The sequence below is a fragment of the Podarcis raffonei genome, chromosome 11, assembly GCF_027172205.1.
Source record: "Podarcis raffonei isolate rPodRaf1 chromosome 11, rPodRaf1.pri, whole genome shotgun sequence".
In the NCBI taxonomy this organism is placed as follows: Eukaryota; Metazoa; Chordata; class Lepidosauria; order Squamata; family Lacertidae; genus Podarcis; species Podarcis raffonei.
The window spans coordinates 45737151-45749897 of NC_070612.1; the positions used below are offsets into that span (position 1 = coordinate 45737151).

Consider the following 12747-nt stretch of genomic DNA (forward strand, 5'->3'; position numbering starts at 1 on the left):
TTTATCTACTTGCACTGGCGTGCTTCCGAACTGCTAGGTTGCCAGAAGTTGGGACAGAGGAACATGAGCTCACCCCCGTTGTGTGGATTCAAACCTCCGACCTTCCAATCAGCAAGCCCAAGAGGCTCAGTGGATTAGACCACAGCGCCACCCATGTCCCTTTTACCCATGAGTAAGTCCCATGGAACTCAATGAGACTTACTTTGGAGTAGACATGTACCCTATTGTGCTGTGAGGCACAAATGCAACACGCATTTCTATCCACAGCATAACCTACACATCCTTTGCCCTTCCCATTACTTTTACACCCATTGCCAGTTTCTACTCCAGCCTTCCCCAACCTGGTGCCCTCTGAGCTACAGCTTCCATCAGCCCCAGCCAGAACAACTGATGGTGAAGCATGATGGGAGTTGTAGTGCACAACATCTGGAGGACAGAAGGTGCGCTTCTGCTCCTCCCTGAACCACCTTTAGTCCGCTGCATGAACAAGGAATCAGATTTCTTAGTTCACATGGGCGCTGCCATTTTTAAATATCTCCTGGGGCACAAGTGAGAGCTCAGCTGCCAGTTCAAAACGGCCCCACCACTTACATTTTTCATTCTTAAAAAACGGGAAGGCTTCTCTTTGCTTTTACCACCTTTTGTTTGGAAGTGCTCAAGAACCTCTGCGTTTAACATTAAAGGGAAGGTCTCGATTCCACCTTCAGAGGGTCTATGCCAGTGATGGCCAAACTTGGCCCTCCAGCTGTTTTTGGACTACAACTCTCATCATCCCTAGCTAACAGGACCAGTGGTCAGGGATGATGGGAACTGTAGTCCCAAAAACAGCTAGAGGGCCATCACTGGTTTATGCAGTGTTTACCAAACTTGGAATCTCGGACTACAATTCCCACCATCCCTGATCATTGGTCCTGCTAGCTGGGGATGATGGGAGTTGTAGTCCAAAACAACAATAACATATGGGGACCTAAGTTTGGGGAAATCCTGGTCTATTGAAACCGATCGTTAGTACAGTACTGTATTTAAGCTGCGCGGCTCGGAGGAGGTGGCTGCTTGCTCCAACGAACTACCGTTCCCAGAATGCAACGAGCCAACTCGCGCACGCGCTCTCCCCTTGCCCTTTGGCCGGCTTCTTCCCTGCTTACCCTCTGCGCTGTGCAGCTGGGGAGGAGTGTTTCTCGAGTTATTGAAGCAGCATGTCCGCTCCGTTGAGGTTTGACGGGCGGGTGGTGCTGGTGACTGGCGCAGGGGGAGGTAAGCAGCAGCGACCTCGAGGGCTTTCAAGGTTGCTTCTTAGCTACCTGCCCGGGTGCAGGTAGGAGGGGGCTGCCTGCAGGGTCTGCAGACGTGGGTCCCGGGCTGCTAGGTGTGTGCTGTCAATAGTAGGTTGCAATTACTTTGCGAGCTTCTTTTTGGGGGGACGAGACTAAAGCCCTCTTACCTGGGAGCAAGTCCCACTGGGATCTGCTTTTGAGTAGACATGTATTGGGCTGCAATACATGGGATCTGCTTTTGAGTAGGCTGCAAAGATCTTCTATGCATGTAACCTACGTTTCATTTTTGAGTAGACGCTTTTGTACTAGAAGATCAATCTAGTTTCTGGCAGTGTACACGCAGATTCTTCTGGAAAGCTCACGCACACAGTCTTGTTTGTTCCCAGAATTTCTTGTTCAGTGAAATCCTAACCCCTTTTATATGCAGCTTTTTTTTTTAACCTGTTATGGCTGGCAGGTATTCATAGACCGTTTGTGTTGAGAGTGTCAAACTAGGAATGACAAGACCCAAAATCAAATACTCAGTGATGAAGCTCCCTTTTAGCTACTTCCCAGCCTAACTTGCTTCACAGGACTGTTGAGAGCACTAAAGCAGGGGAGAGGTTAACCACGCTCATCTCTTTTAGTTTCTTGGAGGAAAACATAGGTAACGAAATAAATAACAACCACTAATGGCTTTGCTTATTGCCACATCGGTTTGCAGTGAATTACGCAACTTAATGCTGAATGTGATAATGTAATTGTTGCTGACACGGGGACTGCAAAATGGTCCTTTTACCTCCCCACCCTGCAAAACGGCTGTTGTTACAAAAATGACAATAAAAAAACTTTGGAGTAAGTTGTTAAGTTGCAAATCTTTTCAACTTTATATTCTTAAAAAAGGTAGGCAGTGTTCCTAACTTCACTTCAGAATATTGCCTAAATCCCTGAGATTGTGGGTGGGAATACATGAGTTTCAAAACCTGCCCACTCACAGATGAAACAGTTCCCAAGGAAGATAATAAACATGCATAACAAGCCAAGCCTGTGTTTTGCAATATGTACTGCCACAAACTTCTTGAACCATTCAACGTGTAGGCGCCCTTAATGCAAAGTATTCTGATTCTAGAGTTAGTACCAGTGTTTTATCCTTTTTTAGTAGAATAATAAAATCATCCAGTTGTATAGTTGGAAGGTATCAAGGGTCATCTAGTCTGAGATTCCTTCAGGAATCTTAGCTAAATCATATATGATTTAATAACTTGGCTATCATATCTTTTCAGTTATTATTAAAGCCATATATCTGAGCAGCCATCTTTTCAGAGTCAATGATTACCAGCTTCTAGTATACATTCCTGTTACTGCTTAAAGCATAAGGGACAATTCACCTCCTCTATGGGCTAAGTGAGATCCAACTATTCAGCCCCACTACCAGGACATGAGTGGGAAGACTTAGGGAAGATGTGCCTCCTTTACCTCAGATAATAATAAATAATATTTTTGTTATTTGTACCCTGCCCATCTGACTGGGTTGGCCCTGCAACTCTGGTCAGCTTCCAACATATATAAAAACATAACAAAACATTAAACATTAAAAGATGTCTTCAGTGGGCTCTGATGCTAGGTAGGCAGAGGGTAAAATGCATACGCTTGCCATACGTCAGGAAAATTCCTGACATGTCCTGGTTCTTGGGTGTAAAAATGGCATCGGGGGAATTTTGCCAGGGAGAACCCGGATGTATGGCAACACGATGGGAAAAGCAGTAGGAACAGCTCACTATTTTGGGGGCAGGTCAACAATTTGGGTTTGTTCCTAAAAATAGCTCAACATTTCTGGGGTCTTCCTAAAAAAAGCTAAGCAAGTTTGTGTGTGTCAGGAATTTTACTTTTGAAGTATGGCAACCCTTGAAAGGCAGCACCTGAGAAGACGAAGAATGAGGGCAGGAAATGCCACCTAAATGATCCTGGCTCTAATAAGGTACTTTAGTGTTTGTTTTGTGAGCATTTTTTGTAAGGGACTTTGAGAGCTTCTCGGGGCCAAAAAGTGCACTGTAAGTATTCTTAATCCACAAAGCATTTTATGAACTGGCAGGTTTAGTCATTCAGTTCTGGCTTAGCGTCAGCACCAAGCATACTGGGACATTGGATAGTGCCCATGTGCCCTGGCACAGCCCACCAGGGCTGATGCCTGCCCTGGTGGATGCCCTCAGTGCCCCTTGAGTCCCTCAAGTGGAAGTGCTGCTAAACATGCCAATCTCCTGCTTGTGCACACTCGTGCGCTTACCCAGAAACAGTGGTGACACTGCTGTATTGTGAGTTAATTCTTTAAAACATTTCTAAGTTGCTCTTTATCTTAGGGTACAGAAATGGCTCCCAGCCCATTTTGGTGCCATTGCCACTGGGTAAACTAGTAAAGGAGAGGAGGGCATTTATAGCCTAGCTGCTGCAGGGAGTAGAGGCACTGGAGACGGCTGGTGGCCCCCACCCCTTGCTTGTCCAGGGCCTCCCAAAATCTATAGCTAGGTCTGACCCAATTAAGCAAATTGCAATTAATTGTATGAGATTAGTTGATTCATTAATCACCTGAATCTTACTAAGTTGCGGCATGAAACTGCTGTGGATCTTTTTGCACGTGAGGTGTGGGAGTGCAGGTTTGGAATAAGGATTCTTGAGCAGGTTGTTTAGCTAGATAAGCCATGCAAAAGAGGAGTTAGACGAAACCAAGGGAGGGACATGAATTGTCCATAATTAATAACTGGCTTGAGATATGAGTTTCGTCCAAGTAAAGTACATTTTGCCAGGGCTTTGTTACCAGCTTTGGCACAAAGATCAGTTGTGGGAGAAGGTGTCTGTGTATCAGGCCACTTCAGGTTTGGTAGTGAGTCACATTAGCAAGTTATTTGGTGCCCATTGGCTACACAAACTGTGGTATAACCAAGATGCAAGCTTCAAGAGGGGTAACTGTCGCAGCAAAAAGCTCAAAGGGTCTCATGACACTGTGGAGTCTAACAGATCTATTGTGTCATAAGGTTTTTTGTTTTTTGATTAAAAAATTTGTTAATTTTATTTATGCATTTTTCAGTTTACACTTTGCCATACATACATGCACCATCTTATCTTACTGTTACATAGACTTCCCAACCTATCCCTCATTGACCTCCTAGCACATTTTCTTTGATTTGCTACCTCGCCTTTCTTTTTCCACCTTTTCTATCCCTACGATTCACTTACCTTCCCCCCCCCCGCTTTATGTCCACTTGAAAGTTTGCCTTGATTCCATCTCTTTTTAAATATTATCGAAAGCAATCCCACTTGCTTTTTATTTTACTGTATTTTCATCCCAGTTTCTTATTTTTGTCATCATACTCGCTAGTTCCACAAATTCTGTTAATTTGTGTAACCACTGCTCCTTTGTCGGAGTAATCCTTTCCAGTTTTTTGTATAAACTATTCTAGAGTCATAAATTTTTGCAGACTTCATTTTGTTTGCTGCATTTAATTTCCCACTGACCTCACTGTTTACAGTTCCCCTTGCACGCACCATTAGTATATATCCTGAGTTACAGGCAGTGCTTTTTTTCAGGGGAGGGGGCACAGGGGTACGCATACTCCTAAACATTTTGTGAATCTAAGTTTGGCCTCATTGAGGGGCAGTATTTCAAAATGAGAAGGAAAATGAGAGTACCCCTTTAGAAAAAAAAGGTACCGTATTTTTTGCTCTATAAGACTCACTTTTTCCCTCCTAAAAAGTAAGGGGAAATGTGTGTGTGTCTTATGGAGCGAATGCAGGCTGCACAGCTATCCCAGAAGCCAGAACAGCAAGAGGGATTGCTGCTTTCACTGCGCAGAGATCCCTCTTGCTGTTCTGGCTTCTGAGATTCAGAATATTTTTTTTCTTGTTTTTCTCCTCCAAAAATTAGGTGCGTCTTGTGGTCTGGTGCGTCTTATAGAGCGAAAAATACGATACTGGTTGTAGGTATAGAACACTTAATGCATCTGATAAAGTGGACTATAGTAATAAGGAACAAAGGAAAATACCTTATACCAAAGCAGATCATTGATCTGTCTAGCTCAAAATTGTCTGTGCAGAGTGACTGTTGCTCTCCAGGTTTTCAGATCGGTCCTACATGGAGATGCTCTGGACTGAACCTGGTATCTTCTACATGCAGATAAGATGCTCTGATCTATGGCCCTTCCTGAAATGTTCAGGAAGTCCGCAAAGTTTAGGCCATAATAAATTAGTGTTTAAAGTTGCACAAGGCTCTTTGTTCTCCAAGATGCATATAAATGTTAAAGCTGCCAGTGTCGCAATGCACTTGATAACTGAATAGGGCATTGATTCTATTCACAGCGCGTTTGTTGGAAAAACAAGTTCCCACAGATACGTTGCACTGGTCACTTGCGAATAACCGATTCTAATTTATAAATGCTTTTAAGAAACCTTAGATTTAAGAACACTGCACTACCAACTTATCTTTTTTGTGGGGGGCATCTCAAGAGTGATCTCATGAATGAGCCCAACAGTTGGGTATTGTGAGTTGTTGAAGTTGTATGTTGCTATTTTGCTTAGCCAAGTGCCTGTTCAAATTTGTTTTCGAAGCCACTTCATTTGTATGAAAAAGGGCTTCAGGTTCTGTCTTTGCATTCTAAAAAACTTTTCACAAGGATCAGTTATTTCCCCCCCCCCACTAAAGTGGCTTTTGTAATTCGATTGTCAATGGGATCAAGGCTGAAATAAAAATAGGAGAAGGACAATTGGATTCTGTTACAGTGCTGTTGTATACATGTTGAAAAAATGGCCCCTACTGAAGAAAGAGTTTTTGCCTTTAGTGCAAAATGAGGAAGGCAGTCTAATGCTCCAGTCCTAAACTCCCCTACCTTGAGAGTAAGCCCCAGGACTTACTTCTGAGTAGACCTGGTTAGGATTGTACTGTAAGGTTGCAATCTCATACCACACAGTCAGTGGGATTTCTGTGTAGACAGGCGTAGGATTGCACTGTAAATGTATTTGTTGGCATCCATCTGTCTCAAAAGACAATGGAGTATGCTTCTGGGGGTGATGTCAAATCGCTGGAGAATCACAGCGCCTGCTGTGGCTGCAGAGACTGGTAACTGGTAACTTGTAACTGCTGCCTTTTGCATTGTTTTTGCTGTGTTAGCAGCACCAAACTGACCTCTCGGCCTGGGCAGTGTACATGGAGGTCCTGGGCTGCTCAGACGGCAGGGCCCTTCTTGCGGTATTGCTGATGTGTTCCAAAGGAAAGCAGAGTAATCATTTGGACGTGGGTGGCGCTGTGGTCTAAACCACTGAGCCTTGGGCTTGCTGATCAAAAGGTTGGCGGTTCGAATCCCTGCGACGGGGTGAGCTCCCGTTGCTCAGTCCCAGCTCCTGCCAACCTAGCAGTTAGAAAGCATGCCAAAAAGTGCAGTTAGATGAATAGGCACTGCTGCAGCGGGAAGGTAAACGGCGCTTCTGTGCACTGCTCTGATGTTGGTGTTCCGTTGCGCCAGAAGCCGCTTAGTCATGCTGGCCACATGACCCGGGAAAACTGCAGAGTGGACAAATGCTGGCTCCCTCGGCCTGTAAAGTGAGATGAGCACCGCAACCCCAGAGTCGGTCATGACAGGACTCAACTGTCAGGGGTTCCTTTACCTTTACCTTTTTACCTGGCTGCAGGAGTTGCCAGAAGGAGGTGTACAAGATGCCATCCCAACTGTCTTAGGGACTCTGCTCCGGATTTGTGTAGTGTTTACCCTTTACCCTTTTCTTTTCACAAAGATGTCTCACAAAGTAGCAGGTACGAATTTTCCCTCAGGGTTTACACCCAAAGCCTTTCTCACGAATGAGTATAGCCGCTATTTTGGGTGAAGATGAGCATACATTCTAAAGTATGGTGGCTTGAAATGAACATACACCTGCTGTATGTTCAGAAAACATATGCATCAGATTATGTTTTCAAACTACAGTGGTACCTTGGGTTAAGTACTTAATTCGTTCCGGAGGTCCGTTCTTAACCTGAAACTGTTCTTAACCTGAAGCACCCCTTTAGCAAATGGGGCCTCCTGCTGCCGCCGCTCCACCGGAGCATGATTTCTGTTCTCATCCTGAAGCAAAGTTCTTAACCCGAGGTAATATTTCTGGGTTAGCGGAGCCTGTAACCTGAAGCGTATGTAACCTGAAGCGTATGTAACCCGAGGTACCACTGAACTTCCCCCACTACAATCTCCATGACAGAGGCATATTCTAAAATGTTCACTGATGTTAAACTTAAACTTGCAAGGCTACCATATTAACTTGGGAAGTAGTAGATTAATCTACCAAGTTTATTTTCCTTCACTCCATCCATCTTCCCAGAACGAACCATGGCTGCCTAATTTCCTTCTCTACTGCACAGCTTAGTTACATAGATTCTTCCAAGTATTTCTGCAGATGAAAGGACTTAAGCGATTAGCTTCTTCTGGGATAGCCCTCTTGGGAACAAGATCAGCAAGTAAGCCAGGAGTACTGATGACATTCGCTTTGGATATCTCTTTCTGAGCCTCTGCTTAATTCCCTATATCAGATGATTGCACAAAACATGCATGTGAAGCAGCCTCAGAATAAATGTTCTTTTTCTTGTTGGGTTATCCACACACACAAACTCGACTTCTTTTTCAGTTTTTAAACTGTTGAGATTCTAAAAGAACTTCTTTTTAATCCCTGGTAGGACTGGGCAGAGCCTATGCCCTGGCGTTTGCTGAAAGAGGAGCTTCTGTGGTTGGTAAGTTATTTACTTTATTTCTTTTGCCAGCAACCTTTGTCATTTGTGATTTAAAACGCTGCAACTTGTCCCAGCAACCTTTGCACTTCATTTATTTATCTATTAATCGTTGCGTTCCTTACTTGTGGAGATCCACTGTTAAGCTTTCCTGTTTTAATTTCTCTGACCTAGTTTCAATGGCAAGACAGCTAGGGGTTTTACATAATGGCATACTGGCATTTGGGTAGTACATCATCTTGCCCACAGGCACAACATGTTTATGGGGAATCTGGTGTTAGGTTGGAGTGGTAGCTACTTACTGGTAAGGAAATGTTTCCTGAAAACAAAAACACTTGCGGTTCCACAACGCCACATGCAATATTTTAGAAGAGTGTTGTGTGTGTGTAATTTCTTTCACGTCATGTTAATGGTGCTCATGCAACACTGCGGGACTTTAGTGATTAATTGACTTGTTTTTCATAGTTGGGCAACAGCAGCTTCATGTGGTTCATTAAAGGGAACCAAGCAGTTCCTGAGTGCGCATATATGCACATAGGTTAGGAGCATACTGGAACATACTGGAAACTCTGGAATGTGTTTAATACATTGGAGGATAAACCAAGTTATGGAAGGGTCTAAAGACAACAGCAATATAAAATGTGTGTTATAGATTAAGTCCTCTTAGTTTTCCTACATGCATGGAAATGTATGTTAATCCCCTTCTGCCCATTAAAATAACTCGTTTCTAATTAGCTAACGACACTTCCAAGGCTTATTGAACCTTGAAATAAACTAGGAAATAATATTGAACTAGGAAATAAAACTCACTGGATTCTGAGTAAATTAGTTCTGAATGAAAGGCCTAGCTTTGGCCTGATAATCACTTGCGTTCCATCTTGAGTTCCTCCGTCTACTCGTTGGGGCACTTTTCAAATTGCACAACTTCTAAGTGGGTGTTGAATTTTCATGTAGCTTTACATAATTTGAAACCTTGAAATCTGGAGCAAAGCTCTTAACACATGGCCAGAGAGCTCTTTCAATGAGTAGCTGTAGTTTCCCAGGATTGCACTCACGGTAGATGCCTTTTCAATGCCTGTTTAGCAAGAACATTTTGAGCTTCGGTTTTAGCGGCAATGGACAAAAGTTCACAAATTAGTGCAAAAAATTAGAAAATGCAATAGCGGGAGTGAGTTGAGCATGTTCCATTTAACATTCCACTCTCTGTGTTAAATTTAGCTCATCGTAAACTGATTTGGGTGCGTAGTGGGTTGCAAATTTGCACCATGTATCATTAACCCTGATTAGGGTTTGCTTCAAACCATCGTTTATGATTTTGGTTTGGAAGACAACCATAGTTAGGCCATTTGAACATCACAGCAAACTGCAGTCAGTGCTAAACAGGAAAATGACAGGGAAGGAAAATTGGAGGAAAAGGAGGTAATGTCTGAGGGGATGGTAATTTGATCATGAATTGAGTCAGTGACAGAAGGGTTGGTGGTGCTGAATTAAGGCACGGAGAACATGTTTTTCAAATGTTTAGGTAGCTCAGAACTAAGCAGAATTTCAGGCTTAATTAGCGATGTAGCCAGGAATTGCTATCCTATTTGCTAATAGCAGTGGGCAACTCTAGCAGTTTATAAATGGCAATTAGGAAAATAATATATATCACTCATATTTTTCTACCAAGCAGCTATTCTGTTTTGCAACTTGCAAATTTACAATACAATCTAAAATTCCTGTTTAGCATTGCAAACTGCATGTTGCAGCCAGGGCTTTCTTCCACTGCTGCAGCTCCAACAACCAGTGTGACAAGCTGTTTAAACCAAGCAGTTGTCAAAGCAGCTACAACACAAACTGCTCTAAAAGCTTCAGAAATGTGTGCAGTTCCTTTTCATTTTAGCTAACAGCTGCTCTGAATTACAGCTTTTATTCTGGAAGTGGTTAAAGTTGTTTGAAATGCGAGCCTTCATCATTTTCAATGTAAGAATGTTCAAAACATACTCAAAAACAGAGGCTTTGCAGCACTGTTAGAACAGAAGCCTAGTGAACCAAACCTTAAACCCTTCTTAAGTTGGCGTTGTATTCTAACTTCTTTTGTCCTTGTGATTCTCAAGTCTTTCAGTACAAGGGTTCCAGCCAATTCAGTCTAGTTTAACATGATACACTTTCAAACAATTGTTAGCCTTTGGGAAATAATCCTAGACATTTGCAGCAGAGACGACTTGGAGATCTATTGCTATTACCTCAGGTCCTGCCTTTAATGCCATATGTTTTCTGCATAACTGTCAATGTTTTTATAAGTGGAAGACCAGAACACTGCAAATATATTCAGCGCATAGTTTCTATAGACGCATAGTTCATTTGTGAGTCCTGCAAATGAAGGTCTGAAGGCATGTGAGGCCTTGCAGCACTTAAGCAAGTCTGGGACTGGTTAGTGCCTGGTTGGGTAACAGCTGGGAATCTCATGTATACAGCCTTGGGGTCAGTGATGGAAGGCAGGTGGCACCATAAACATAAAAAGGAAATAAATAAAATTAGTCCTTCAATGTGGGTTTCCAGAGATGCCAAGTATACAGACCCTATATCCATGAAGGAGCATCTCCACCCCCATGGTTCAGCCCAGATACTGAGGTTCAGCTCCGAGGGCCTTCTGGCGGTTTCCGTCAATGTAAGATTACAAGAAACCAGGCAGAAGGCCTTCTTGGTAGTGGCACCCTCCAAGTGGAATGCCCTGCCATCAGATGTCAAGGATATAAGTAACTATACAACCATTAGAAGACATCTGAAGGCAGCCCTGTATAGGGAAGTTTTTTAATGTTTAATGTTTTGCTATGTTTTTGTATATGTTGAAGGCCGTCCAGAGTGGCTGGGGCAACCCAGTCAGATGGGTAGGGTACAAATAATAAAATTATTATTATTATTATTAAGATGGCGACTTGAAACTGGCACGAAACAGAAATATAATCCTTGCCTGTCAGTCCATCTGTCTATCAGCTACAGAGCTTACTGCTCTCCCTTACAATTAATCAATACCCATTTTGACATTTGGAATGCTAATAGAGATATGCATGTTTAAGCCTCGTGCAAGCAAATAACCACCCACCCCTTCACTCCCAGTTTTTGATGTTAGAAGTATATGTAAAAATAGGAACATTCAATAAATCTATTCATTAAACAATAAAAATGGTACCCACTTATAATTGGTATCTTTCTAGGTCATAGGAAGAGCCCTTAAATGAGTTTGACTAGAGGTCTGTTCGTTGTCTCCTGTGAAGTCTCCTTTTTTAGCTTTTGCGATCTAAGCGTGTACTGGAGTTTCCTCTGACACGACTTTCCTTATTTCAGCTTCAAGGCTACTGCAGAATGAATTTTGCTGTGGGGGGAAAACAGGGTGTGAAATCAAGAATTAAAACTGGCAAGGCTTCCTCTTGCAAGCTCTGTTACGGAGGACATTAAATCTTCTCGGTCTCTGGAAACCGCTTTGATTTTTTTTTGGTCATCGCATTAGAGTTGGCAGCCTTGAAGACTTTTCTGTTCCCCTTAGTAGCGATAGCTGTGCTTTGACCAAAGGCAGTATGATTCTGAATACCAGAATGCAGTCCTCTACCCTCTTACCCACTGAAGTCAATGAGACTTGCCTCTGAGTAGACATATATAGGATTACACTGTAATTCTATTTGAGATACAGACTTTTTCCTTCACTCTACCCCTCTCTCCTCTCCTTCTATCACAACTGAAAAGAGTGAACAATACAATCAGAACTTTAGCTTACTGTAACATTCTATAAGGGACGTGGGTGGCGCTGTGGGTTAAACCACAGAGCCTAGGACTTGCCGATCAGAAGGTCGGTGGTTCAAATCCCCATGACGGGGTGAGCTCCTGTTGCTGGGTCCCTGCTCCTGCCAACCTAGCAGTTCGAAAGCACATCAAAGTGCAAGTAGATAAATAGGTACCGCTCCAGCGGGAAGGTAAACGGCATTTCCGTGCACTGCTCTGGTTTGCCAGAAGCGGCTTAGTCATGCTGGCCACATGACCCGGAAGCTGTGCGCCGGCTCCCTCGGCCAGTAAAGCGAGATGAGCGCCGCAACCCCAGAGTCGGTCATGACTGGACCTAATGGTCAGGGGTCCCTTTATCTTTTACCTAACATTCTATAGGTTTCCCTTACATTTGTTGTTTTATGCAATTCTAGCTGCTATCATCTGTGGAGATCTGCAACTCACACATCTCACTAGAGATCTCAGTCTGTGTAATTTGTCACATGCATGTGATTCCGTTTACTGTTGCATCAAAGATGAGTCTCCCTTCAGTAAATTTGTTTGCGAACGCCTGGCTTAAAGTTGTGCTACTGTGCTCCACTTCTCATTGGTGAATCTGTATTCTTTATTGGTTTCTAACATGGTCCACTTGGAAGTAAGTCCTATTGAATTTAGTGGAGCTTACTCTCAGGTAAAGTAAGGTTGGGATGCAGCCTTAGCCAACACTTAGGCTAGTAAAATGCTTTTAAACAGATCATGAGGTGTCTGCATAAGGATATTAATTTTATGCTATCCCTTGATTCTGTGTATTTTTCAGAACAAATTTTTATGGACACCTTTTTAATGTACTTCATTAACCCTGAAGAATTATTGAACACCGTGGCAAATTTTAAATTGCATTATTTAATTTGACCACATGGGGGTAATGCTGCTTCAGAAATACGATATATATACATATCCACAAGCACAATTTGCTTTCCTTTTTGAGCTCTCCTCCAA

General features: G+C 43.0%; 1 protein-coding gene across 1 annotated transcript in view; it reads left to right on the forward strand.

Annotated features, from left to right (window-relative positions):
- Positions 1-1119: 1119 nt before the first annotated feature.
- The window catches only part of HSD17B4 (hydroxysteroid 17-beta dehydrogenase 4), a 72611-nt gene continuing 60983 nt past the window's right edge, over positions 1120-12747 (forward strand). The window contains exons 1-2 of the mRNA XM_053407897.1: positions 1120-1254; positions 7960-8013. Of these exons, the coding sequence (XP_053263872.1) occupies positions 1197-1254; positions 7960-8013 (112 nt within the window). The 5' untranslated portion in view covers positions 1120-1196. The remainder of the gene's footprint in view (positions 1255-7959; positions 8014-12747) is intronic.